This window comes from Ammodytes marinus, assembly GCF_949987685.1.
Source record: "Ammodytes marinus genome assembly, chromosome: 6".
Lineage (NCBI taxonomy): Eukaryota > Metazoa > Chordata > Actinopteri > Uranoscopiformes > Ammodytidae > Ammodytes > Ammodytes marinus.
In genome coordinates, this window is record NC_137235.1 from 6889684 (window position 1) to 6915526 (window position 25843).

Genomic DNA, 25843 nt, shown 5'->3' on the forward strand with positions numbered 1-25843 from the left:
TCAAACAGTCTCATCCGCTGCCAGGGAGACTGCCATCTGCGTCACACGCGTTGACGTCATCACGTCCCGTCGTGTCACCCACATGTCTATGGTTTACCGGCAGAGGGCGCAAAAGAGGACCAATACGTTTCAAGTTCAATGGTATTATCTAGGTTTATTTCAGATAAAGACTAACTTTTTAAAATATATTTTTTATGTTGTATTATTTATTATTTGTTTCTTATTTTATGATAAATATTATATTTTTTTCCTTGTTTGTTTTACAGTACACACACGAGAATCAAACGTTTTATACTGATAGTAATGGCGTTATTAAAACAAACAATAGATTTATGCATGCAAAATGATCCTTTAATGTAATCATATATTTTGGTGTAAGTAGATTACGGTTTAAGTAGGCAACTGTGTTTTTGTTCCTTGCATGCTGATGTATTTAGTTTGAGGTTGAATAGAGACGTAAATGCATGGGTTTGATTCAGCCTCTATGGGTGACTTGGTGAGCCATCAACTGCCCCCGGTTCACTTTGTCTTAATTAGTTTGTGGTATTGTAAAGCACAATATAAATGCAATGATTTAAAATGGATCCTGATTTTTTCTCTAACTTTGAGAGCCTGTCTTGTGGATGGGCAATGTGTCAAAATAGGTACTTTTTTTAGTTTAGTTTTACTGACATGTTGCAACATGGGCATCACAAAAATACATGTCAAACAGCAAACCTTCAAAGGGGTGGAGTTTTTAGATTCAAATGTTTTAAGGCAGTAAAATAACAATCTCATAGTCTTCCATATGCACTGAACCTGATGGCTCCATGAATGCATCACTGTACATGCTGTACAAAATGTGCAGACGGTGGAAGGAACAGGGTTTACCAGGGGCTCACTGCTCATTTTTCCCCTCAGCACGTGACCGACTTCACCTATTTGAAGGCCCATGGGGCAAATGTGTGTGTACAAAGTGGTTAGGGGCCCCCTAACCACTTTGTATCGCCAATAGCCTGTTTGGTTACACAACATGTATTTTCCCTTGACAAAAAGGTCTCTAAAAGCAATTCATAAATATTTTTACTATTGGCTGGTGTCTTGCATTATTTTCCATCGTTAATACCAATGGACCGGAAAAATAACATGTAGGGGAAAACGGGGTAATCTGAGCCACTTTTTAAATGTGCTCCCCTCTAAGCGAGCTAAAATGATTTATCACTCACATTTACACATTTCCCATTAATTCAGGATGTTTCCTAGAAATGGGCATTAGCACAATTTTTTCAAGACAAAGGGCAGTGAAAATATGATTGTTTTAAAAAAAGTTGTCATGTGGCTCACTTTACCCCAGCTGTGGGGTAAACTGATCCACTTACTTTTCCACTCTGAAACTACCATAACAACACATATTGTAACAGTAAGAATCCTGAAAGCTAGCCACACATTCCAGAACTAATGTCGGACTAGTAAAAGAATGATGGGGTTTGGTCAATTAAGCAAAGCAAATTTTCTAAACACTTGAAAGTAACTCTGAACAAAATCAAATAAAACATATTATAATTCAAAAGGTTCTAAACTTAACTTGTGCCTCATGGTGGGGGAAAGTGAGACAGTGGCTCACTTTCCCCCACAGCATTTGGCTCACTTTCCCCCACCACCACAATTTGAGAAAAAACTACCTCTCTCAGCATTTCAGGCTAATCTTCAGTTATCAGCATCACATGGTTTCATATGTTGGTAGTTCATCAACACGTATGATAGAAGTTTTTCTACGTGAATACATTTGCTTTGGCACAACAGTTGATTAAGTTGACAGCAAGAAAATTTACTTTTACATGCAAAATAGGCCTACCTATTTTGGTGAAAAAAACATGCTTACCACAGCACCATGATGTCCTCTCTTTCAGGGCCATGGGGAAATGAGAGGGGCTTGAAAACATATATTTCACATGACCACAAATGTTTTCCGTTGCCTAGATACAGGGGGTGGCTCACATTACCCGATGCCTCAGATTCCCCCTTCTCCCCTATAGCCTACTAAAGTTTTTTTTTTTTTTTTTTTTTGTATTGCCTATGATGTGTGAGTGTAGTTGACATTGATGAGGAGCATGGAGGAAAAAAAGATAGAGATTTATAATAGAGAGACTATTATAAATCCTATAGACCTTCTGGTTAATGCTCTAACATGACCTTTGGGGTCTGTCATTTTGACACCATTAACTTTGCTTGCATGATTTTATAGCTTTATAATGTATAGGCTACCTCAACGGCCACCAAGCATGACACATTTCCATCTCAAAATGCCAAGCTGCAAAGGTTAATTCATCCCGTGAATAAGGAGGACAGAGAGTTGGAGGGGGAGCAGGAGCCAGGCGCACAGTCAGGACAGGGATAGAGTTTCCCCCGGTAAGAGATCCCTTTGACCGCCATAGATTCGGTTTCTCCTCCCCTGTGTGACTCCTCTCCACATCAAACAATACATGCCAACTTTGGCCAAGAGAAATAGCTTTTTGTCTTTTGTCCTTTAGGCTATTATGATTGATTTTTATCCCCCCAACCCCACACACTCATGGTGATCGTCGCCGAGTGTAACCATGGTTTCGTGAGAGATGCCTTCGCTGTGGAAACGTCTCGTGTTCTCCGTGGCCTCGCTGCTGTGTATCGGCTCGGTGGTGCTGCTGGTCGTGGCCCTCTCCACGGAGCGTTGGGTCACCGGGCGGATCCTGTGTAAGACCGGGGCGGAGATAGTCAACGCTTCCCACCCGGAGATGGAGCAGTTCATCGGGGACATCTACTACGGCTTGTTCCAGGGAGGGAAGAGCAAGAAGTGCGGGCTCGGAAAGAGGCGCTCCAAAATATACAGTAAGGTTAAAGGCGGATTATGAACTCTCTCTGACTCCACCAAAGGGTTCACTATTAAACATAGCCTATTTATTTACTTGTAATATGAAGTATACTGTTTATTGATTGATATTACTTGTTGATGCAAATGTTTATATTAGGTATATTTCATATGTTCTTATTGTTTTAGTGCTTTAGATTGTGTGAGCCTACTGTAGAATAATGTAGCCTAAATAGGCCTAAATTTTTTCCCCAGGGATGAGTAATTCTGATTCTGATTATAGCAGAACAAATAGACCTAACATTTATTGCTTAGAGAAGAAATTAGTTTCCATGAGTTTCTAACATCTTTTTAGTTTCTAATAATTTTAATAGGTGGCATAACTCCATCTCCCTAGTTGAATATGTGTAGGCTTATAATACAACCCTTTACAGTATATATGGTACATCCTACATCATGCAATCATCATCGCATTTTCAATCCCACAATCTCATCTTCATCTTGACCCATGTAAGAGTTCAGCTCAAGAATCTGATCATGTGTTTTCATCCTTGTTCCTTTGCTTCCGTCTCACTGTCCAGTTTTCCCAAAGCTTGTGCGGACATTGAACGGCGGCCTTCACATGATGGTGATCCTCTTCCTCTTCGTGGCCATGGGCTTTGCCTTGGTCAGTCTGTCCTTCTGCATTTACAACGCTCGCAGGGTTCCCTACCAAAGCATCAAAGGGCACAAAGGGCTCTACCTGTGGAACTTCATCGCTGGTATACGTCAGGCAGCTGTATCTATACTTTCTCCTCAAAATCTCCCTCTCAAGATTTGATTTGGATTTTTTTTCTTTGCATGCTTCACATTCCCACCCTCATGTCTTCCATGTGTGCTTCTGTCCACATTGCAAACTACCCTCTCTGTCTCTTATAGGGCTGTGCTAAAAAAAAATATCCAGCAATATATCCTGATATATACCCTCTGAGCTAGTTGTCAGCACTGTTTTAACATTTTCGGTGAACTATGTAGCATATCGTAATATATCGCAATATGCATTGTATTGCAATGTATTGTGAGATATCATGTATTGTGATGCATATCTTGAAGTCCTTAGCAATACCCAGCCGAAGTGTTGACAAATTTCTTATTTTGTTGTACTTGAAAGTGTTTTTTTCTTTATTTGCCTTCCTCATGCTTCTGATCATTACTCCCCCTCCTTTGTGTCCAGCTCTCTTCGGTGCCCTGGCCGTGCTGTGTTTCCTTGCAGCCTTGAGGCATCACCGTCTGACCGAGCGAGTCGCCAACTACCGTGAGAACCTGTTTGTGCTGGTAGTACTGGACGACAGCCTGGACTGGTCTTTCTGGCTGGGCGTGGGCAGCATTGGAACTCACTTTGTCGTCTGCTTAGTGGTTGCCATGAGCCGGATCAAACTGCCCAAGCCTGAGATCAAGAAACCTGAAGAGCCCACCATCTCTTCTCTGGACCTGCTCTACTGAAAGACCAACCGAGGAGGAGAATTGGTGTTAGTGTTTGAAAACTCAACAAGAAAAACGTTTGACTCGAAAGAAGGAGCACATTTCAGAAAGAGTAACAGAGGAGGGATTCATCTTAAAGGACAAACAGACATGAAATTGATGTGTAGAATGGACAAAAGCAGCTGTGGTAAAGCAGGTGAATGATAACATTTAGTGAATAAAGTACAAACATATTTGTGCATCAGATCTCAGCATCTGACGACCTCATTCAACACATCGCACTTCAAAGTGTTTTCTGTGTGGGGCTATTCGTCCTAACAGAGACCAACTGTATGGACCACAGACTCATGGTCTATTAGTGGCTGCTAGCAGGACCTTAAATCATCAAACCCAAGTCGAACTTGAGTACCTCACTTGTACTTTTCGGACATTGGTAAGGAGTGTGATAACATAAAAGACTGTGACACAAACTGCAGAACTGAACACTGTTCAAGAAATGTGCTGTATAAATATGTAAATACATTATTATTTTCTTCATTATAAGTCTCTCAACAGATCAGTTTTTGAGTCACTTTATGGTAAGCATGTTAAAGTATTTAGTCTTTAGTTGAGTTTGACTCTCTATGAAGGATTTCAAGTGATTTTTTCCTTTATTCTTGATCCCTGATAGAAAGTCAGCAGCCATGCATGAATCACGATTTATTTTATGGAAATGTGTATGATCTTAAGAAGTGAATCTGTAACGAAGATACAAATATTAATTGATTAAGGAATTTTATAACCTGTTGGTTGTATTCTCTGTGTAGGGTCAGCTGCATGACTTCAAATCCTGAAAAGTGAAAATGGTAATTTCATGTGTAGCATACTGTATGTGCATTGTGATATGTATTTATATTTTTTATTGTAAGTGCACACGGACTGCAGACGGAAATGAACATACTGCTATAATCTGGTACAAAGCCTCTTTTCTCTGTGAGATCAATGTTATTTTTGTACTTGGTCCCTAACAAATAAACAAATAAACTGAACGGGATGTCAAAGATGGTCCCTATTTTCTCTTCTTATCAATTAAAACATTTGTTAGAGTTGGCGTTTCTTCTTTTGTGTGTTTGTGTGCTTTATTTTGTAATATCAATATGTCTTGAATTGTTGTAGCACAAAAAAACACTTGTAAAGTTCAAGCTTACTGTCCTGATGGTCCTCCTGCAGTTCTCCACTGCTGCCGCCAGGTGGCGACAAGGCTCCATCTTTGTCGCTTGTTGGTGACGTATTTCCACAACGCGACGCTGTCAGGTCGCTCTGCTTTCTTTTTGCACATGTATGCGACCTCTAAACCTCTGAATCAGTAGTTTGTGTCGGATTTATACATGCAGAACAGATGACAATGCTTCTACTGAGGAGAACAGCGCAGACGGCGGCGCGGACAAACCAGTGCAGGTCATTTTCCACTTCACGGACTCTGCACGAGAGGAAAGTAAGTGGCTAACATTAGCACATGAGCTAAGTGACAGGTAGTTACATCAGTGTCTTGCACAGGACTTCCAGTATTTCAGAAATTGTATTCCATCCAGTCTCTCTCCTCTCGCTCTTCCTCTGTCTGTCTGTCCCAGAGATAATTAGAAACACACTCACAGTGTTAGCGTGCATAAGTGTGTTTCTGACTTCAGTCACTTTCAGGGACTATAGTAGAAGTAAGACCAGTTGAATGGTGACGCTTATGCAATATTGCAATTGGGGACAAAATTGGGAAACATTTGGGTGGGGGTGTTTATGTTTGCAGGAGCATCTGTGTGTGTGTTACTCTCTAAACCCTCACTGTGTGGATGTGTGTGTGCAGGGTCTGGTGCTTGGAGTGTTTGAGAAGGAGGGAGAGGAGGGCGGCCTTCATCTGACAGAAGCAGCCGCAGGCTTCGACCAAACTCTGTCTGGGAAACTCTCTGAACTGCTGAAAATGTGAGTCAGTAATGTCTGTGTAAACTGTCGAAATATGTCATATAATGTGTACAATATGTCCCAGATATTAACTTTCCTAATGGATATCATGTCAACACTGTGTCCGTATTGCTTGTCGATAGCTGGTTAATAAACAGTTTTTTGTTTTGTACCCTCCAGCTCTGGACCAACTCTCAAAAAAGGCAAAAGCAGAGTATTTTACGGACTCCAGCAGGTAACAAGGCTGGACTGTAGGTTGATTAAAAAAAAAAAGTTTCTCCCAAACATCAGAGTAAACAAATCCTTCCTGTGTGTTCTTCAGGACTTCCCTTGTGTCGCAGTAGTCGGGCTGGGGAAGAGCGATGCGGGTGTGTGTGGGGCAGAGAACTGGGACACCAGCAAGGAGAGCATCAGACAGGCAATGTCAAGTAAGATTCAAGATTGTTCATTTGTCATATTCACAACAATTACAGCAGCAGTCGTTGGCAAAGGAATTTTTGGGTCTCAGGCTCCCTTCAACGATGCAATATAAAGTTAAAATAGCCACCTGAGACCTAAATGTCTGCCTGTCTCAGCTTTAATTACTCTGAAGGATCTCCTGGAGTTTGCACCAGACTAATGTGTGTGTGTGTGTGTGTGTGTGTCTCTGTGTGTATTCAGCGGGCTGCCGGTTGCTTCAGGACCTGGAGGTGAACCACGTGGAGGTGGATGGATGCGGTGACGCCCAGTCGGCAGCTGAAGGCGCCGCTCTGGGTTTGTTTCTGTACGATGACCTCAAATCCAAGAAGAAGACCAAAGTGACCACACAGCTGCACGGAAGGTAAACACTCAAACACACTGTAGCCCCAAAGCTAGCAGACTGAATGTTACAAGTGTTTGACTATTTGGTTGACACAGATTTGTTGACTGTATGTATGTGTTCTTAGTGCTGACTCGGTCGGTTGGGAGAAAGGAGTCATGTATGGAGAAGGCCAGAACCTGGCGAGGCTACTCATGGAGGCGCCAGCCAATCACATCACTCCTACTGCTTTTGCCAACACCATCGAAGAGAAACTAGCGCATCATGGCGACCGCGTCACAGTAAATAAGAGGTGTGTGATTTATTCCCTGACTGCGGTGTGTTTTTACAGTTAACTGTTTATAATTGATCTAGTATCAATGTCAAATGCAACAACGACGTGTGTTGTACAGTATTCTAATGCGTTTCATCATTGAAGGGAATTTTAGACATGTGCTCTTTAATCAACTGTTTGTCAAGGCATTGTTGGACATAGATTTATCAAACTGCTTCTATAGTGTTGACAGGGTTAGGGTTTTTGCTTGGTGTGTTTTTTTGGTATTCTTTTATAGCAGAGGAAGGAAGATAGTTTTGTGCCTAATAATTCATGTCTTTGGTTTATGTAGGGGTCAGTCTTGGATAGAGGAGCAGCAGATGGGAGCGTTTCTCAGTGTGACCAGAGGTTCAGAGGAGCCCCCTGTCTTCCTGGAGCTGCATTACAACGGTTCTCCTGACAGCAAACAGGCCCCGCTACTGTTAGTGGGCAAGGGCATCACCTTTGACAGGTGAACCTTAATAATACAAACTTATTACCTAGATCACATCTACCATTGAACACACACAGTTCAGACATGCTCACAGGTTGTCCCATATCTCTGTGTGTCGGTAGCGGTGGTATTTCTCTGAAGCCGTCTCCCTCTATGGATGCAATGAGAGCTGATATGGGCGGAGCTGCCACAGTGTGCGCAGCCATCGTCACAGCAGCAGCTCTGAAACTGCCGGTCAACATTATTGGTGAGCTTTTTGACCAGATATTTCCAACATGATTTACTCACCTTTATGGATGGGAGGATATATGTGATTTAATCATGGAACACGATAAAAAAAAATACTTTTGTTACTGTCTCTAAAACCTATAACACATCAGAACTTATTCAATGTAGTAATTTGAATCTGGAAAATGTATTTTAATCTGCCCGTCTATTTCCAGGTCTTGCTCCTCTATGTGAGAACATGCCCAGTGGAAAAGCTACCAAACCAGGAGACGTCGTTACAGCAAAAAATGGAAAAACAATCCAGGTGGGTGGACCTGTTATGAAGGGAAACATCTTTCTGTGTGTGATATGTGTGTGCACTCTGTATGTCTGTGTACAGATTGAACAGGTTTTATTGTCGTCATATTCAGGTTGATAACACAGATGCAGAGGGCCGACTGGTTCTCGCTGACGCACTGTGTTATGGACATATTTTCAACCCCAGAGCCATCGTCAATGTTGCTACGCTAACAGGTGGGGATTTATCTCATCGATTTAATAACAAAGTAGCATCGCGATCAAAAAAATAAAAACTGATGCTTTTGTATACATCACATGCTTCACAATTGCTTGGTCGGGTTTCACAGAAGAAACTGTTAAGGAAGTTATCTTTATAATCGCTAAATATAATTTAGTTAATAACCAAGGTTTCAAGAGATTTTAAACATTGAAATGCGAATAATATTAAATATAGAAATTTCCTCCCATCTCCAAGGTGCGATGGATGTTGCTCTCGGCTCAGCAGCAACTGGAGTATTTACAAACTCTGACTGGCTGTGGGAGCAGCTGCATAAGGTGCTGCCTCTGCACAATACACACACTCTTAGTCTCTCAGCTTGTGTGGTGACTAATGCGTGTGTGTGTGTGTGTGTGTGTGTGTGTGTGTGTGTGTCTATGTGTGTGTAGGCGAGTGTAGTGACAGGTGACAGAGTGTGGCGCATGCCTCTGTTCCAGCACTACACCAGACAGGTGACTGACAGCCAGCTGGCCGACCTCAACAACATCGGCAAATACAGCCGGTACGTATCTCACTGCACTCAGCTCCACAGCTTCAGACATCCGAGCAGCATACGTGGCAAAGACCTTCAGCCTCAACCTGCAAAAGGCATATCAATAATCAGCTTGATAATGACCAGTACATGTCACAGTGAACTAGGCATCAAGTACTTTCAAGTGCAGTTAGCTTGTTTTCTAAGTGTGTTTAAAAAAAGAGATTTTAGAACATGCAGGTTATTCTGGCGGTTTAAAGACCAGTGGAGCTAGATAATGGCGTTTAATTTGAGCAAAATGTATTGTATTAACTGTATGACCCAAAAAAAAACTGCTTTCTTTCATGGATTTATATTGCAGCTAATGGCTAATGTGTTTATATATACCTAATGTAACGGTTATGAAATTGAGATTACAGTGGAAACAATGCGGAGCACAGTGTAGAACAAAATGACAGCAGCAGCAATGCAGAAACACACAAAAGACTTGGATCAATAATGTATTGTCTACATTTTTTTTTTTTTTTCAAATAAAAGCGTAGTGTTATGCAAAGTAATTTAATCCAGGATTAACAATTCAATTCGCAAAATGCTTTCAAATAAAAAGCTTAATTAGCTGTATGAAAATAAATAGGATTACTTAGACTTATGGCATGTTACCCAGAAATAGTTAAGCCAAAGGAATTATACTCCTGGCTTTATTTACCTGAATCCAACTGTTTGTGTATTTTATAGTTCTGGCGGTGCGTGCACAGCGGCTGCATTCCTGAGAGAGTTTGTCAGCTCTCCTCACTGGGCCCATCTGGACATCGCTGGTGTGATGAGCAACAAAGATGAAGTGCCCTACCTGAGGAAAGGCATGTCCGGGAGACCAACGCGTACACTGGTAGAGTTCGCTGCAGGACTAGCCCACAAAGACTGAGAGATCGACAACAGTTTCCAATACCAATAATTCCAATAATCGGATACTAGACTTTCTGACTGTGAGCTTCGTCGCTTGCGAGATTCAACGGTTGAACTCAACAACGGCCAGGTTTAAAATTCACAATTGGACAGTGTCATTTCAGATGGAAGATGATATGAAAATATTAGCAGTGAACCATGGCGGTATTCTATAAAAAACAATCTTGACAGCTGTGATGTTGATGACACATACCTGTTGCATCAATATAAGAGGTTTTTTATATTTTTTTTCTGTCCACAATGTAACACAGGTTTAGTGTCTCCTCACACTGTGGTGATGAAATAAACTCAAACTCTGTAATAACTACATAGTTTATGTAATTTATATGTTGTATAAATAAACTCTATAAGACTTTAATAATGTGTTATTTCGATGCCTCTGTTGTTGACACAACATACAGGTACGCTACATGGCTAAAAGTATGTGGACACCCAACCACTACACATTTTTATGATTTTTGAACACCTCATTTTAAAAGCCTTAATTTGCTGCTAAGACAGCCCACACACTCCCTAGAAACTCTGTAAATATATGGGCTTACTATGCTAGGGGGCATTGACATATGGCAAAACAGGAAAGGGCTGTCCCAAACTGTCTAAAACAGTTGTTCTTAAAACATAGTCCGGATTGCTGGGTCCCTGCATGAGTTGTGAGGATCCCATCTTATATTGCTTCAAATTAATGGATTTATAGAAACCTTTAAAGGTGAAAGAATCCATTTTTATTTTATTTTTTTATAATGATGTATAATTTATTTTATTGTATTATTATTGTGATATTTTATTATATCTTATTTAATATATATTTTATTACAATATTATTTAATATTGTTGTGGGTAGTAGCGGCATCAGGATTACTCTCAACCGAAATTAGAAAACCACGAGAAAAAGAAAAAAAAACTGATCAAATCTTCGTGAACAGCTGTTGTCCACAAACTTTTGTCTAGCCAGAGCGTACTGCGCATGTGCGGACCTGGTAACAGGAAACCCTCAGATGAAAATGGCTTCGTCCATGAGCGGGATGTTCTCCGGTCAGCAGCCGCCCGGTGCGCTCCCCGTCGGGGGTCCCGGTGGACCGGGCCAGCCGGGCTTCCCCGGTACCGCTCCCCGACCCCCGGGGAACAACACGCTGGTGGATGAACTGGAGGCTTCCTTCGAGGTAGGAGGCTAATGTGTTAGCTCCGGTTAGCTGTGTGTGCTAACTGTTATTAGCTATGCTATGTTGTGTTTAATGCTAATGTTTCATTTGCTTTATTTTGCTCAAATAGATAGTAAAAGCTTAGTGTATTGTACTACGCTTTTATTGACAAAAAGGGAAAATGTATCTTCCTATGAATATGATCACTAACCTGACATATAAAAATCGTTTCTGCAGCTCAATCCAGGCTGCTAACACCTACATCAACACTCTTATTTATATAGGCTATGCTACTTTGTTGCAATGATCCCTCTCATACTAAACTATGATACAATGTGGTGACTGCAGTGGACAGCTGTTTAAACAGTGCATATCAGCCACCACAGTAGATTTGCGTATGTAGTATTATTATAATATTTGTTTGTTTTTTACAATCTATTTTGTTTGCATCCTGTGTTCGCTCCCCGTATGTTTCTCTTCCCAGTTACTTAAGACTATAAGGCCGCCCGGTGTCATTCAAAGGGAACGAGATTCTCACGGTCAAACAGCATTGGACATAGCCTGTCCTTGGGGTTCTGCTGTTTGTCATGATGCCCAAATTATCTTGATGAAAAAACCCACCATGGAGCAGGGCATTGAATCATCAAGGAAAAGTTCATATGAACTGATGTGTCTCTCTCTGTTTACTCTTCAGGCGTGTTTTGCGTCGCTGGTAAGCCAAGACTACGTTAATGGAACTGACCAGGAGGAGATTCGAACTGGTAAGTGAGGGCTAATTTCTTTACGGTAGTTTTACTGAATCTTATATTGTAACCTGTAAATATCAATGTTATGTCTGTGTCGATGACAGGTGTGGACCAGTGCATACAGAAGTTCCTGGACGTGGCTCGACAGACGGAATGCTTCTTCTTGCAGAAAAGGCTTCAGTTGTCGGTGCAGAAACCAGAGCAGGTGGTGAAGGAGGTAAGCTGTTATACTCATTTGCATTCTTAATTATCTTGACAGTTTTAAAGTGGTCCTCTCTACTCGCCTTCCCCTACATTTTTCTATCATTTGCTCTCGTAAAAAAAATAAAAATACTCGGGATCATGCCAAAATGATCTTGTGTATCAGTATGTGTATCATTCTTTTCGTAGAGACCAATGATACATGGTTTTTGCCTGCATTGACTTTATTTCTTGACCTGAATTGTGTCATATTGGCAGTGATGAGTCTGCCGTATTATTCATTTCTCTCTGTTTGCTAATGGGGCCTTGTCTCTTCTCACATATCTCTGTATCATCTCAGGATGTGTCAGAGTTACGCAACGAGCTGCAGAGGAAAGAGCTGCTGGTTCAGAAACACTTGTCCAAACTGCATCACTGGCAGCAGGTGCTGGAGGATGTGAGTGTTCAGCACCGTAAACCCTCAGACCTCCCTCCCCCTGGACCACTGGCCTTCCTGGAGCAGGCCTCTGCCAGTCTGCCCCCGGCCCCTTTAAAACCAAACTAACACACGACAGAGGTACGGTCCAGTGTCAACCTGTGAGACCGCCCAAAGAACAGTTTGCTGGCGCTGCCCATCCCCAGGGAAATCACCATACGAATAGTTTTATTTCTACTTTTTTTTCAGTATTTTTGATTTATGTAAATATTTCAGTTTCTTTTCTTTTTTTTACTGTAAAAATAAAATATTTGTATATTGAATCTGTACTGAAGTCTTATTGATCTTTTTCTTGTTAAATGCGCTAAGAAAAACATGGTTAAGCGCTTTCTGATGGATTTAAAGAATCATTCACTTTTTTCCACATCAGTTTTAATAGTGGAAATGAGTACATGCAGAGTTGTTCTCAGCCGGGCAACACAGCTGTATAATGTCTTCAGTTCAGTTATTTACACTCAGTAAACACTCTAAGTCCAACAATAGAATCTGTAAAAAGTTTTTTTTTATAGGATTGCATAAGAAAGCTATGGTGCTAAGAGTGAGCAAAAAGTGCATAGGTGCAAGGTGATGATTACCTTGTGTACAAGTTTGGCATGTGTTTTGCACTATAGGGACAAAGGAAAGTTTAATGAAGTTGCACTTTGCACTGGGAATACACTCTGGTAGAATGTCTGAAAAAATAAACCCTGATTTGGCCCTCATAGTTACCTCAATTTGGACAACAATTTTCTGACTGGAAAAAGGCTGTGATGCAAACCAAACAGGTTGTGTGGAGTTTAAAAGACCGGAACATTCATCTATCATAGAGATGCTATTGTATTTGTATTCTCAGAGCGTCAGATGAAATGAGTTGAGATGAGCCATGACTGATCCTGCTGACAGCCTGTTGTCTCTAATGCATTCAGTGTCTTCACACCATCACAGACTTGTTCTCCTCGGCTCCACTGCGATTGCCCGTCCACTGGCGGAACAGACAGACACACATCTATCTTCACAGATGGACTCAGCGGACAGAAATCCTTTTGCAAGGCAGGGGTCTTGGCATGAAAAAGTAAGGGAAACAGGCTCCCCAGTTTTCTTCTTTGAATACATCTTCTGATGATGTGATAATGTCTAAAAACCATGTTATGCAGCCTCTAGTTTAATCTATTTTTGTCATTGAAGCTAATTTATGACAGGAAATAAACAAATTAAATAGTTTGCATTAGAAAAATACGAATACTAAAATGTATTAAAGGTCAACATTATGATTAGTCAAATTATTATGCCATCCTAATTCTTGATAATTACATGGCAGATCTTTGAGATTAAAATCAGCTTTTGTGTGTGGTTATTATTAAAATTTGGGCTTTATGCCACGTTACCACTTAAATCTTTATTGAGACCAAAAAAAAAGCGTCTTCATTTTAAGTCTCAATTTTGTCTATTACCCTTTCCCACCCCAGTCAGTCTTCCACAGCTAGAGGGAGACAGTGCTTTCTTGCGGGACGCCTTGTCTGCTCAGAGGAACCGTCTTTACCGACATGTCCTTGTTTGTGCGTTTTAATCAGCGATTGGAAAATAACAGGTAGCCTTGTCCGTCCGTCCGCCTATGCTCGCACCCATACACACCCAACGAGGAAAGAGAGGACAGCTTAGAATAAACCCATTTCATTTTTTGGACACTGCGGTTGCCTCTTTCCCTTGCTCGTATTTTTTTCTTTTGTGTGTGTCTCTCTGTGTGGGGCCGACAGACAGTAGTCCGCAGGGTCCAACAGCAGCCGGGTTGAATCGCAACGTGTAGGTTTTTACACTGAGTGTCACCGCAGTCCCGGCTGTGTATGTAATTTCCATATGAACCAACCGGATGATTTGACGGGGCTGCTCATGCCGTCAGCCCGTGGTGACACCGCCGCCTCCGGACACAGGACCACCGCCACGATCCACGCTTGAATTTATTAGAACCCCAAATCTAAATAGGACGACGACATTGTGGATATGGAATGGTGCATGCCGCTGGGCCAAGTTTGCAGCCTCTGAAAAACACACACATCATGGACAGTCATCCGATGTAAGTGAAGAAATATGCTGAGTGAGTGCGTGTGTGTGTGTTGTCGTTCTAGCAGTGTCAGTTTGACTGATGGTGCCGCATTGACAGAGACAGCGGACAGCCGGTGTGTGTGGCTCACTATGCGGGGCGACTGGTCACTGTCACCCGGGGACTGACAGCGAGCCTGTCCGCTGCAGTCTGGAGGTGGAGGTGGGGGTTATTATTATGGTGTGTTTGTACGGGAACCTGACGTGTTTTGTTTATGGTATGGTGGAGTATAGGGAGGTGGGTTGGGGGATATATAGCCTGTGTGTTAAGAGCTATGCTCGCCATGTGTGTGTGGGTGTGTGTTTGTGACAGAAAACAAGGACCCACGTGATTCTGCCCTAGGCAGCATAATTATATGTGTCAGATCCGATGTTTTATTGTGAAAGGGAGAGGCCATTGCTTTGATGTGTGCTGACTGTGCAGCGAGGAAAATTATAAGGTACATTCACTTTGGAGTAATTTCGTTTTCTTATACTTGAATAGGCTACACCTCAGACACAAATATTTTACCTTTTCAACCTATATAGTTCACATTATTTATAAAGCATATCATATAAAGCTATAGCTTATAGCTTCATATGATACGATTAATAAAATACAAAAATATCAGTAGTTTGCAGCCTTTTTGGCTTGAGACACTTCTGAAAAGAGAAACAAATGTATACAAATGTGTGCAACTTTGTCCCTTAATCATCTCATGACCCCTTAGATTTATCATGTGACCCTTTGGAGGTGTCTGACCTTTAGGTTGGGAAACCACTGGACTAAACTATTTATCTGTTTAAAGTAATTGAAATTAGCTCCACCTCGACCAGCTATGACAAAGAATACTTGCTAGTGCATCAGTATGAACTCTTTATAATAAAATATTTTTTTAATTCAACCTTTATTTATACTCGTCGTGAGATCATTGATGGATGACCCTTGTTTCCAATGACATCAAGTCAAAATATCAGTCACAGTACTGTCATTTGTGACTCTATTACAGGGACTTTTGCCTGTAATAGAGTATTCTGCGTTATTGTTTTGGTCTTTTCTTTTTACTAATGTATTATATCTGAATAATACTTCCTACATTCAGAACAATGCTACATATTAGTTAATGATGTTTTTGTATTTGTAGTTTGAACTTCTAAAGATGAGAAGCATTTAAAAAGTCTAATCGTCTCTCAGTGCCCGGTTTATTAGGTCAGTTGTCAGTTCACTGTGTGTCAATTGGTTTAGTCAATTGATTAATTGCTCTTTTGTACGTGGGCTAAAGTACAACATCAGCTATGCCCAGCACTGCTTTGATGTTTTGTGCCTCTGTGGATAGCTCATCTGAAGACCTTAAATATGCATTTTAATCACATGCTGCATATTCCTAATGAAGGTGGTGTTTTAATCGGTTCACAAACCAATTGAGACACGTACAATCATGGTCCAAGTAGTTTTATTCCAGCATACTGTAAGAGTACTGGTCTGGTCTTAACTTCATTTTGACCAATGTGCACTGCTCAGAGTCTGGGAGGTGGGTGGTGGGGTGCCAGTAGGGGCCAGTTAATTAGGTTTTGTACACTATAGCTAAAAGTCAATGCAGCCTAATGCAACAATCCTTCATGAAGATTATGACAATCAGGTTTTGTTGATAATGTTTAAGAGAGGATATACTGTAGTTTGTGGGGCTGTTGAATTGAATTTTGTTATGTTGAGAAGTTTTATATTGTATTTTACACCTCAATACAATGATGATACAATGGAGGTGAATGAAACTTCATTTGCGCTGCTTATAGCATTGAAAAAAAATACTTTTAAATACTTTTTTTTATACATTCAGTGGCCCACATCAACTGCTCTGAATAGGGCACATAACATGCTGTGAACAGTTTTCATGTCTGTTGTTGAAAGTGTTGAAAAAATCTAAAGTCAAAGACAAAACCGCATGATTTAAATCCTCTAGGCATAAAAAAGAAATACATATTACATATATTATAGTTTGGGTGAATTGAACCGTTGTATGTGCAGTTACTAGATCACAGTTGCAAAGGGTGCTCCAGTGCTGACTCATGCCAGAGCAGCATTTGTCAAATACAAATCAATCATTGTCTGTTAGTTTCAACCTGTGATCTCTGTTTCTTTTTGCTCTGTGATTATTTTAATGACTTTTTGTTTCTGCGCCCCCCCCCCCCAAAAAAAAAAAATAATAATCATAATTGACAATGAACTGTTTTGTGCCTCTGCAAATGTATCTCTTTGTATCAAACCAATGCTTCTTCTGTGACATTCAACCATTCAACCAGTCATATTATCCTTGTTCTATGTCAGTGTTGTTATTACACCACACCTTCTCTTAGTCTTGAGAACACTTTTTGAAGGTCTCTGTCATGTCCCTCTCAGGTGTACCAGACTTTGTCCACACGCTCTGGACAAAGAAGACGGACTGGAGAGGCAAGGTCCCGTCACCCTCAACCCTCGGCACATGAGGAAGGCCTTCAAAGTCATGAACGAGCTGCGCAGGTGATGCACGCTGCATTCTTTTCAACTGTTTTGCCCTTCATCTTGCTCCAAATTCTTCTGTTTCACCATTTAACCTGAAATTGTGACCCCTCTCTTCTCCATTGATCTCTAAAACTGTCCGTACAGCCAGAGCTTGCTGTGCGATGTGACCATAGTGGCGGAGGATGTAGAGATCTCAGCTCACAGGGTGGTTCTGGCTGCGGGGAGCCCCTACTTCCACGCTATGTTCACAGGTAAGGACGTAAGGACACACTGCAAGCTTTGTTTCTATAAGTGTCTTTAAAGCCTCTTTAAAACCTGGCCTAAAATTGTTAAAATCTATATATGATATCAAAGTTGGGTGTCCCAGTAAGCTTTTACAACAATCTGATTGAAAATAGATGTTCATACATTTCACTGTCTAGATTACGTCTGACCGGACTGTGTGGGCGTGACCGACTCAAACTGTCTTCATGGCAACAGTCATTGTTTTTATAGATTGTTTGGGCAGAAATCTGACATAATTGGTTCAAAATACTTTCTGCGTAATAAGAACGAGAGCATAGCACGCTTCATCTAAACCAAATTTCTGTAAAGTTTGTCAAGCTGACAATGACAATATCTTTCATTTGGATTGATAAATATGCCAAACTCTTTTCAGATGCTTGCTATCATGCAAATTACATAGCTAGAGGGTTTTTGGGTTAAAACTAAGGGGCTTTAATGCTGCACAAATGTTATTAACACATGTATCAACAGGTGAGATGGCGGAGAGCAGGGCCAAGCGAGTGAGGATAAAGGAGATGGACGGCTGGACTCTGGGTCTGCTGGTGGACTACATCTACACAGCAGAGATACAGGTCACCGAGGACAACGTGCAGGTAAACCCATTCACATGTTTCACCTTTGCTATCCAACAGTTTAATTCCACATTTCTTGGGGCTAAATGGCTTTTTGTCTGACAGTATCTGTTAGTCAGTTACTCAAAGCATATTACTTTGAGTCAGGAGGTAAAGGGAAATAATTGGATTGACCTGAAAATGGGAATCTGTTTTCATGATCACATTGATGACAATGGTTGCTGCTAAGATGAAGTGAATAACTGGGTCACTGCAGAACATATAAGGTTGGTAGATAACAAATCTAAATATATTCCCTTGATAAATTATGACCACGTGAAGCACTGTTTGAGCTTATTTTAAACTCACTCTTTTTTGGAAAGAATACAGCTAAACTCAAAATATCTTGGAGTTATTTTTACTTGGAAAACATTATACAGTGCAGTTTGTATGTGCTTTTAGCCACACATTTTATCAGAGAAATCCTGTTACAGCAGCAGCAGTGTAGTTTCACACTCAAGGAAACTATATCAGTGACAAGCGGCTCATTTTGGCTGATTGAACATGTGATCAACTGCACAGCAGGACAACCTGTCACAACTTTCATCCATCTGCATTATATGGTACTGGGACTCTGGTTAATAATCAGGATATTCTGTGTGTGTTTGACAGGCTTTGCTGCCTGCAGCTGGCCTGCTGCAGCTCAACGAGGTGAAAAAGGCTTGTTGTGAGTTCCTGAGCTCTCAGCTTCATCCATCCAACTGTCTGGGAATACGAGCCTTCGCAGACCTCCACGCCTGCTGTCAGCTCCTCACGCAGGCAAACAGCTACGCAGGTTTGTGTGTGTGTGTGCGGTTGTGTGTGTGCGTGACCGCAGAGCTCTTTATTTGTATTTCCTATCACTACTAAAATGGGGATTGTTTGTTTGTGTGTGTTTGTGTGTGTGTGTGTGTCCTGGAGGGTGTGGGACAGCAGACGAGACAGAATGAGAACAGCTGTAGAAGATTTGCATTCAGAGTATTATTTTTTTGTTCTCGACAGAGCAACATTTCTCTGAGGTGGTTGGGAGTGAAGAGTTCCTTAATTTGGGCATGGAGCAAGTGTCCAGCCTGATCGCCAGTGACAAGCTCACCATCCCCACAGAGGAGAAGGTATACACACTCTCACCCTGCTCACTATACTAAGGGGGGACCGTATGACAGAATCATAGTTCCTGATGTGCTCAGTGTGTGTGTATGTGGCCTTTTATCTTGCAGGTTTTCGAGGCAGTGGTAGCTTGGGTCAACCATGATAAAGATGTGCGGCAGGAACACTTGGCTCAGCTGATGGAACACGTCCGCCTGCCGCTTCTCTCCAGAGAATACCTGGTGCAGGTATGACTGTCTCCATGTGTAGGATTTTCTCCGTTCCTCTGTTACAAAGGCCTTGTTCAGCCTTTCAGCCCAAATACATTTTTTGGCATATCCAGATTGCATCCAGATTGATTTCATTCAGTTTGAACAGCAAAAAAACACATGAAATGGATACTGCAAATCGGATCTGATCACTTGCAATTGACAGTGCGAACAGTCAGGGTTAAAAATCTGATTTGAGAATCAATTTGGATCGGATACAGGATACAGTGACCTCGACAGCAGTTCAGACGTTTTCTGCAGGAAACGGCAACTGGCTTCAGACTAAACCATAAGGTGCTTCCAGGTCTAAACCTGGAAAGCTTGTGAGGACACAGCAGTAGGAGTTCAAGTGATCGTGAGACAAAGGTTAACACCCTCAAACCACAGCTCAGTTGAAGCTGTGGTTTAAGGTTTGCTGAAGGTCGCTTGTTGCCAGTGAGATCTCGTGTCAGTGACCACAGCACAGGAAATGTTCCATCACGGCTCCTTAAGAACTGTTTGTGCTTAAAGTGTCTTGTTTTCCAACACCCAGGCAGGATAAATACTGAATGTGTGTGTGTTTGCCAGCACATAGCCAGGCAACATGTTGCTACGCATCTGACTGACAGGAGATGCTGTTTTTTTTTTTGCTGCTGTTGTTGTTGTTGGAACAAAGAGATGAGAGATCTGGCACCAGGCGTCTCCATTGTTACTTCACTGATTAGTTAGTTTTTGGATTTGTTTATCACCAGTGGGCTTCGGCAACAACCGAGATAATATTTGATTTTGTAAAGATTTGTGCAGGCTTTAAAATAAAATAAAAATACTGTCAATCTTTTGTAAATCCAGTGGACTTATTGCTTCCTCTCTCTCTCTGTCTCTGTTGTGTTAGCGGGTGGAGGAGGAGTCCCTGGTTAAGAACAGCAGCGCGTGTAAAGACTACCTGATCGAGGCCATGAAGTATCATCTACTGCCGGCCGACCAGAGAGCGCTGATGAAAACAGCACGCACACGCATGAGGACGCCGGCCTGCTGTCCTAAGGTAGGCTTACTCACACAGCCTCTGTTCTGCTATGAGGATATACTCTCAAAAGAACAATGTCTGATCTGCAATTCATTAAAGCTGGGGTATATGATTTGGGGAGAAAATAGCAGTTGGGATAGAGATTCGAATCCAAATACCTCAACCGCTCCACTTGTTCTCTTTGGTCCCTCTCCTATGGCCCTCCCTGACACGCTCTACGTACACCAACAACGTCAGTGCCAAAGCTAATGGACAGTCCCAACAGCCGATAAGAACAGAGAATCTGATTTTTTATTTTTATTTATTTTTTAGAATCGGAGCCTCGCTCTGATTGGTCAAAGTGTACCGCTCATGTTTTCTTTGACCAATCAGAAATCATATAGGCTACCCCAGCTTTAAGTGATGGCGATGCTGCTGTTTGTGGTTGTGTTCAGGTGATGGTTGTGGTTGGGGGCCAGGCGCCTAAGGCCATCCGCAGTGTGGAGTGCTTTGACTTTGAGGAGCAGCGCTGGTACCAGGTGGCCGAGCTCCCGACCAGGAGGTGCAGAGCAGGTAGGAGAAAAACCTAAATCACAATAAACTGCATCACATATTCAATATGTTCGATCCTCTACATAGAAAGGTGGATCCATCATAGAACCTGACGGTCAGACAGAACCTTCGCCTATTCAAATGCAACTACGTTTTTATAATAACATTTTGGATCTGTTAAGCAACTTATTATATGTTGTCAAACAAATGTAGTGGAGAACTAGTTTAAAGTAGCATAACATTTAAATATTCGTCAGGTACCTCAAAATGGCACTTTTCTTGTACTTACATTTCACGTCTGAAAAATACACGCTATGTTAAGTTCGGTTCTTTCGACAACGGTAATGAACTCACAGTGTTCTTCATCGGAACCAGGAGTCACTTAAAAAAACAAAACTGAAAACAGAAAAGGTTCCATATGACCCAGTTAATTACATTCCACTCTGAGGTTGCTTCAACATCCACTCTCAGCAGACCAAGCTTTCTTTGTCTTTGTGTTAAGTCTTCTTGCAGATACTTGTGTGTTAACCTGTGTGCTTACTTCCTGTGTGGTTGCCCCCAGGTGTGGTGTACGTGGGTGGGTGTGTGTACGCAGTCGGCGGGTTCAACGGTTCTCTGCGTGTGCGGACGGTGGACTGCTACGACCCTTTGATGGACCGCTGGACTAATGTGAGCAGCATGCAGGACCGGCGCTCCACGCTCGGGGCCGCTGTGCTCAACGGACTACTGTACGCTGTGGGGGGCTTTGACGGCAGCACAGGTATGGCAGTGTTGGTGTGAAGTTAAAATGATCAGTGAGGCCTAAATGCTGAATTGTTACAGGCTTTTGATAAAGGAAATCAGAAGATATGGGATCGTTCATGGTGTTTCTGATGCGAGCTCTGTGTGTGTATGTGCCTTTGCAGGTCTGTCCACAGTCGAGGCATACAACGCCAAGACAGACGAGTGGTTCCATGTGTTACCCATGAATACCCGGCGGAGCAGCGTGGGAGTGGGTGTTGTCAATGGTGAATATAAATCCCAGTTCAGTTTCTAAAGGATCAGAGAGAAAATGACAGAAACGCCTTGTAAACCAGGCAAAAGTCCTGCAGTCAGAACAATTTTTGCAAAGCACATGTCTTGTTTTTATTAAGAGAAAGGGCTTGAAACTCGTGATGCAAAAATGCATTCTCGCATTCTTTAAGTGTTGAGATAAACGTGGAACACAGGAAGAAAACAGCATTTACAAAGCGGTTACAGGGAGAGCCAGAATAAAGGAAAGCTTAATATAGCAAGCAGGCTTTATTTATAGAAATGTTCTGTACAACATAACAAATATGCTTTACAGGAGGAATACATTAGGCAAAGAGAAATGGCAATATAGAAAAGAAAAAAAAGAAAAGGGTGAAGTAAAAGAAAAATCTAGAAAACGTCAAATCCTTAAATCCCTAAAACACTATAAAGAATGGCTAAATTGCATGAACTCCTTTTGTCAGCCTATCCAAATGATATCTTATTGTATTCCACTGTGTTTCTATTATTTTCTCCACCACCATGCCACCTTCCCTTTCCAAGTTATGAATTGCACGGGTTCCTTGTGTGTCTCTCAGGGATCCTGTATGCAATTGGCGGCTACGACGGTGCGACCCGGCAATGTCTGAGTACAGTAGAAGCGTACAACTCTAAGAGCAACACGTGGAGCTACATCGCAGAGATGGGCACGAGACGCAGCGGGGCAGGTGAGTGTGCGTGGTCAAAAACATTCTCGCCCATTTATCCGTCCAAAACCACACGCACCTTTTGAGGTTTGTTACGCTCGTCTCCATTGATAAGAAATGAATGACCTGAATCTCCTCTCTATCCTTCAGGTGTAGGCATTTTAAAAGGTTTACTCTATGCCGTGGGCGGTCACGACGGTCCATTGGTGAGGAAGAGCTGTGAAGTTTACGACCCGGCCTCTAACAGCTGGCGACAGGTAGCTGACATGAACATGTGTCGACGCAACGCAGGTAACGCACAGCTCCTGTCCACCAGACTTACTCAGGTGTGAGACATCCAATTGGCAGGCGTCCATTAATCTACATTCTGCCTCTGTGTGTGTTTTCAGGCGTGTGTGCTGTAAATAACATACTGTATGTGGTGGGAGGAGACGACGGCAGCTGCAATTTGGCCTCCGTGGAGTTCTACAATCCAAATTCGGACAAGTGGACGCTACTGCCCAACTGCATGAGCACGGGACGCAGTTATGCAGGTGTGTAGGCAATAGAGAAACATGTGTGGTGAGAACCTGTGAAGCTACATTGCAGCTACTAGGTTTACATGTTGTAATAAGGTGCAAAGAGAGAGGTTTACATTTGAAAAAGGTTGGGTCATAGTTACTTCTAGGAGAATCAGGTCATACTCTTTATTATTATGATTAATTTCTATTACGTTCTGTTGTCCAAATCTATAATTGCATGTATTTTACATATGTGAAAGGTTTTGTCTGATCTAAGACTGTTAAAGGCTAATATTTAGTTATTTATATGATATTTGATAGTAACTATAACAACACAAACAAACATTTTTGATAAGGTTCCTTTGTGTCGATCCTTAAAAGAATTGTGAGCAACATTTTATTCAGTGGGACATTTTAACTCACCGTTCCCCTCTGGTGGGCAAACTATGTAACAACAACACATTTTAAATTACTTTTTTGGTACAGTTTGTTCTCTTCTTATTTACCTTTTTGTATATAGAGATGTATTTACATTTTGATTCACTTTGATTTATACACCCCCATTTCTTTTTTTAAAACGTGCTCTTTCATTTTTGTACCTACCGTGTGTGGCCTGTTTTTTCCTTTGCTAACACAGCAAAGGAGAAAACGGTAATAATTTTAGTATTTTAATCACTCATTTTCAACGTTTGCTTTTATATTAAAAATGTGTCATGTGTGGCGATAGTGTCTTATTCTTCCCTTTTTCCCTTTTTCTGTCTTCTTCTTTTCACCCACAGGTGTGACTGTAATCGATAAGCCCTTATGACTGCTTCTTGACACCTGCCACTGATTTGTAGCAGAACATATTCTCCTGCTGAATACTGATCTTGGATCTGTCTATGACGCCGATGCTTCGACGCTAGGCAGCATTAGCACAGCCAGGCGAAAGATGAAGAAAATGACAAGATTGTTGTTGTTGAGGATGATGACGATGATGATGATGATGAAGAAGAAGATTTTTGCACTTACCTGAACGGGGGAGCTGTAACAGACGTAGGATTGATTATGTGGAGGAGGGGGTCCACCCCGTGTTTTAATCTCCTCCTGGCAGGACTGCCGCTGTGTCTGGACAGAAACCAGTTTGAGGCACGACAGTACCACTGCAGTGTCATTGGAAACGCTGCTGATATGAAGCTACTACAACTGCAAAAAGAGACTTTAACGTTAGCAATGTTCATTTGAACCAGCTTTGAGAGAGACCACTGATTCTCTGGTGGAGAGAAGGACCATAGGGGACTAACAATCCTTGTTTCTCCTACTTTTTTTATCCTCCTAAACAGTGTGTGTGTGTGTGTGTGTGTGTGTGTGTGTGTGTGTGTGTGTGTGTCTGTGTGTGTGCTTGCATTTTAAAGGTGCTCCTTAGCTTGCACACGTGAGCATGTGTATTGTTGTGCATCTGAGTGTCTGTGTGTGGTGACGCCTGGTCTGACGCCGCATGAACGCACTCTGTCTGACCTCTGACCTTTTCGTTTATTTTTTAAAACAGTGTTGCAGTGTGGCTGTTCAAGAGTGCCTGAATGTTAAATGACAAAACTCTTTCTCCTTTTGTAAATGCCTTGAGTGCTGTTACTGTACGCAATGAAGATGGACTGGGCTGCGTTTGGATCGGTGAAGGCAATGTTTTGGTTTGCGTTAGTACCCATGATTTCAGAAAAGGTGAGATGCATTTGCAGGAAAATGTACATTTCTTCCAGAATAACAAGACTTCCCCTGGAACACGACTATTCTGGTAAAGGAGGAGGCTCATTCAAGTTGACAGACAGAGGGAGAAGCTGTTTGTTGGATGTATCAGTGCTTTACTGTCACCATTGGCAGCCATCTTTGCTGTTGTTGTAACCACTAACAACAACAACAACAACAACAGCAGCCTGAACTGCATGGTCCCTGACTCTAACCTCCCACCCTCCTCTCCTGTCGGTGTAGCAACCCTTATTAAGTACTGCACACCCTGACGTACTATGAATGTGCCAATTTTAATATGTCTATTCGTTTCCGTCTCTCTCTCTCTCTCTTTTACTAATCTGTTCTCTCTTTCTGGAAAGTGACCAAACCCTGCTCTCGACTTCCTTTCTTTTTCTCGTTTGCCCTCTCCGCCTATATTGAAACTTGCTCTAAATAGTAACTGGTATCGCTGTTTCTTGTCAGTGTATTGAGGAATGTCCTGTAGGCTAATGACTTTGACAATGTTTCATTACTTGTTTTGTATTATCATTAATAAATATGCTTCTTGTATTTAAAGCTGTGAAATGATATGATCTGTTTTTAAAACTTTGCTAAATCAGTAAAACACTGAAATGGAAAATGCACTGTGGGACATTTTAAATTGGCTTTCTCAGTTTCACTCGTCTTTTATAATTTTTTATTTTTAGACCAAGAGCTTCTGACACTATTTAGACTGGTTCTTGTGGTGGTGAAAAAGGACTGTACAGTACATTACTGAAGTACTGTGCAAAAGTACAATTATGACACACTTGTTGTTATTTCATGCTACAAGTCAAACAGCATTTTAGAACATTACAAATGTGCTAAAAAAATCTGTTAGGTAGGCTATATAAACTCATATAACAAGTCTCGGTAACATTCAAATGCTGTTTACTGTTAATACATTGGTAATAAGTTTTCAATAAAAAGGGAGGTAAATAAACAAAAACCAAAAAAGTACATTTAAGGCGGAAGACACAATGACTCAAAGCTCTTCGGACCACCCCATCACAGTCTGTTCAACGCATGGACCAATTATAAA

At 41.6% G+C, this 25843-nt stretch overlaps 4 protein-coding genes across 4 annotated transcripts; all 4 read left to right on the forward strand.

The window, feature by feature from the left end:
• Positions 1-2591: 2591 nt before the first annotated feature.
• clrn2 (clarin 2) lies at positions 2592-4306 on the forward strand (the record flags this gene model as incomplete). Its single annotated transcript, XM_080030027.1, has 3 exons — positions 2592-2844; positions 3406-3585; positions 4038-4306. 3 exons carry the CDS (start codon positions 2592-2594, stop codon positions 4304-4306), a joined length of 702 nt encoding a protein of 233 aa, XP_079886153.1.
• A 1278-nt stretch (positions 4307-5584) lies between these two features.
• On the forward strand, positions 5585-10333 carry lap3 (leucine aminopeptidase 3). Its single transcript, XM_080030021.1, has 13 exons — positions 5585-5759; positions 6123-6238; positions 6398-6452; positions 6540-6645; positions 6878-7037; positions 7144-7308; positions 7622-7780; positions 7885-8009; positions 8206-8294; positions 8401-8503; positions 8745-8824; positions 8936-9048; positions 9754-10333. Exons 1-13 carry the CDS (start codon positions 5664-5666, stop codon positions 9938-9940), a joined length of 1554 nt encoding a protein of 517 aa, XP_079886147.1. The 5' UTR covers positions 5585-5663; the 3' UTR covers positions 9941-10333.
• A 649-nt stretch (positions 10334-10982) lies between these two features.
• med28 (mediator complex subunit 28) lies at positions 10983-12805 on the forward strand (the record flags this gene model as incomplete). Its single annotated transcript, XM_080030033.1, has 4 exons — positions 10983-11141; positions 11815-11881; positions 11971-12083; positions 12408-12805. The coding sequence occupies 4 exons, from the start codon at positions 10983-10985 to the stop codon at positions 12609-12611; spliced, it is 543 nt and encodes a 180-aa protein (XP_079886159.1). The 3' UTR covers positions 12612-12805.
• A 1681-nt stretch (positions 12806-14486) lies between these two features.
• klhl2 (kelch-like family member 2) lies at positions 14487-23947 on the forward strand. Its single transcript, XM_080030018.1, has 15 exons — positions 14487-14592; positions 16996-17115; positions 17242-17348; positions 17854-17975; positions 18606-18768; positions 18975-19084; positions 19190-19306; positions 20199-20348; positions 20765-20882; positions 21424-21621; positions 21767-21868; positions 22451-22579; positions 22709-22849; positions 22948-23091; positions 23838-23947. The coding sequence occupies exons 1-15, from the start codon at positions 14525-14527 to the stop codon at positions 23864-23866; spliced, it is 1818 nt and encodes a 605-aa protein (XP_079886144.1). The 5' UTR covers positions 14487-14524; the 3' UTR covers positions 23867-23947.
• The last annotated feature ends 1896 nt before the right edge of the window (positions 23948-25843 follow it).

What these genes read in the sequence shown, in the direction of transcription:
- lap3 (XM_080030021.1), top strand. Translation starts at nt 5,664, where the DNA reads ATGACAATGCTTCTACTGAGGAGAACAGCGCAGACGGCGGCGCGGACA. An exon ending in GGACTCTGCACGAGAGGAAA is followed by an intron (nt 5,760 to 6,122) that starts GTAAGTGGCTAA and finishes GTGTGTGTGCAG; the next exon opens with GGTCTGGTGCTTGGAGTGTT. An exon ending in CAATGTTGCTACGCTAACAG is followed by an intron (nt 8,504 to 8,744) that starts GTGGGGATTTAT and finishes CCCATCTCCAAG; the next exon opens with GTGCGATGGATGTTGCTCTC.
- klhl2 (XM_080030018.1), top strand. Translation starts at nt 14,525, where the DNA reads ATGGTGCATGCCGCTGGGCCAAGTTTGCAGCCTCTGAAAAACACACAC. An exon ending in ATCATGGACAGTCATCCGAT is followed by an intron (nt 14,593 to 16,995) that starts GTAAGTGAAGAA and finishes TGTCCCTCTCAG; the next exon opens with GTGTACCAGACTTTGTCCAC. An exon ending in CACGAGACGCAGCGGGGCAG is followed by an intron (nt 22,580 to 22,708) that starts GTGAGTGTGCGT and finishes TCTATCCTTCAG; the next exon opens with GTGTAGGCATTTTAAAAGGT.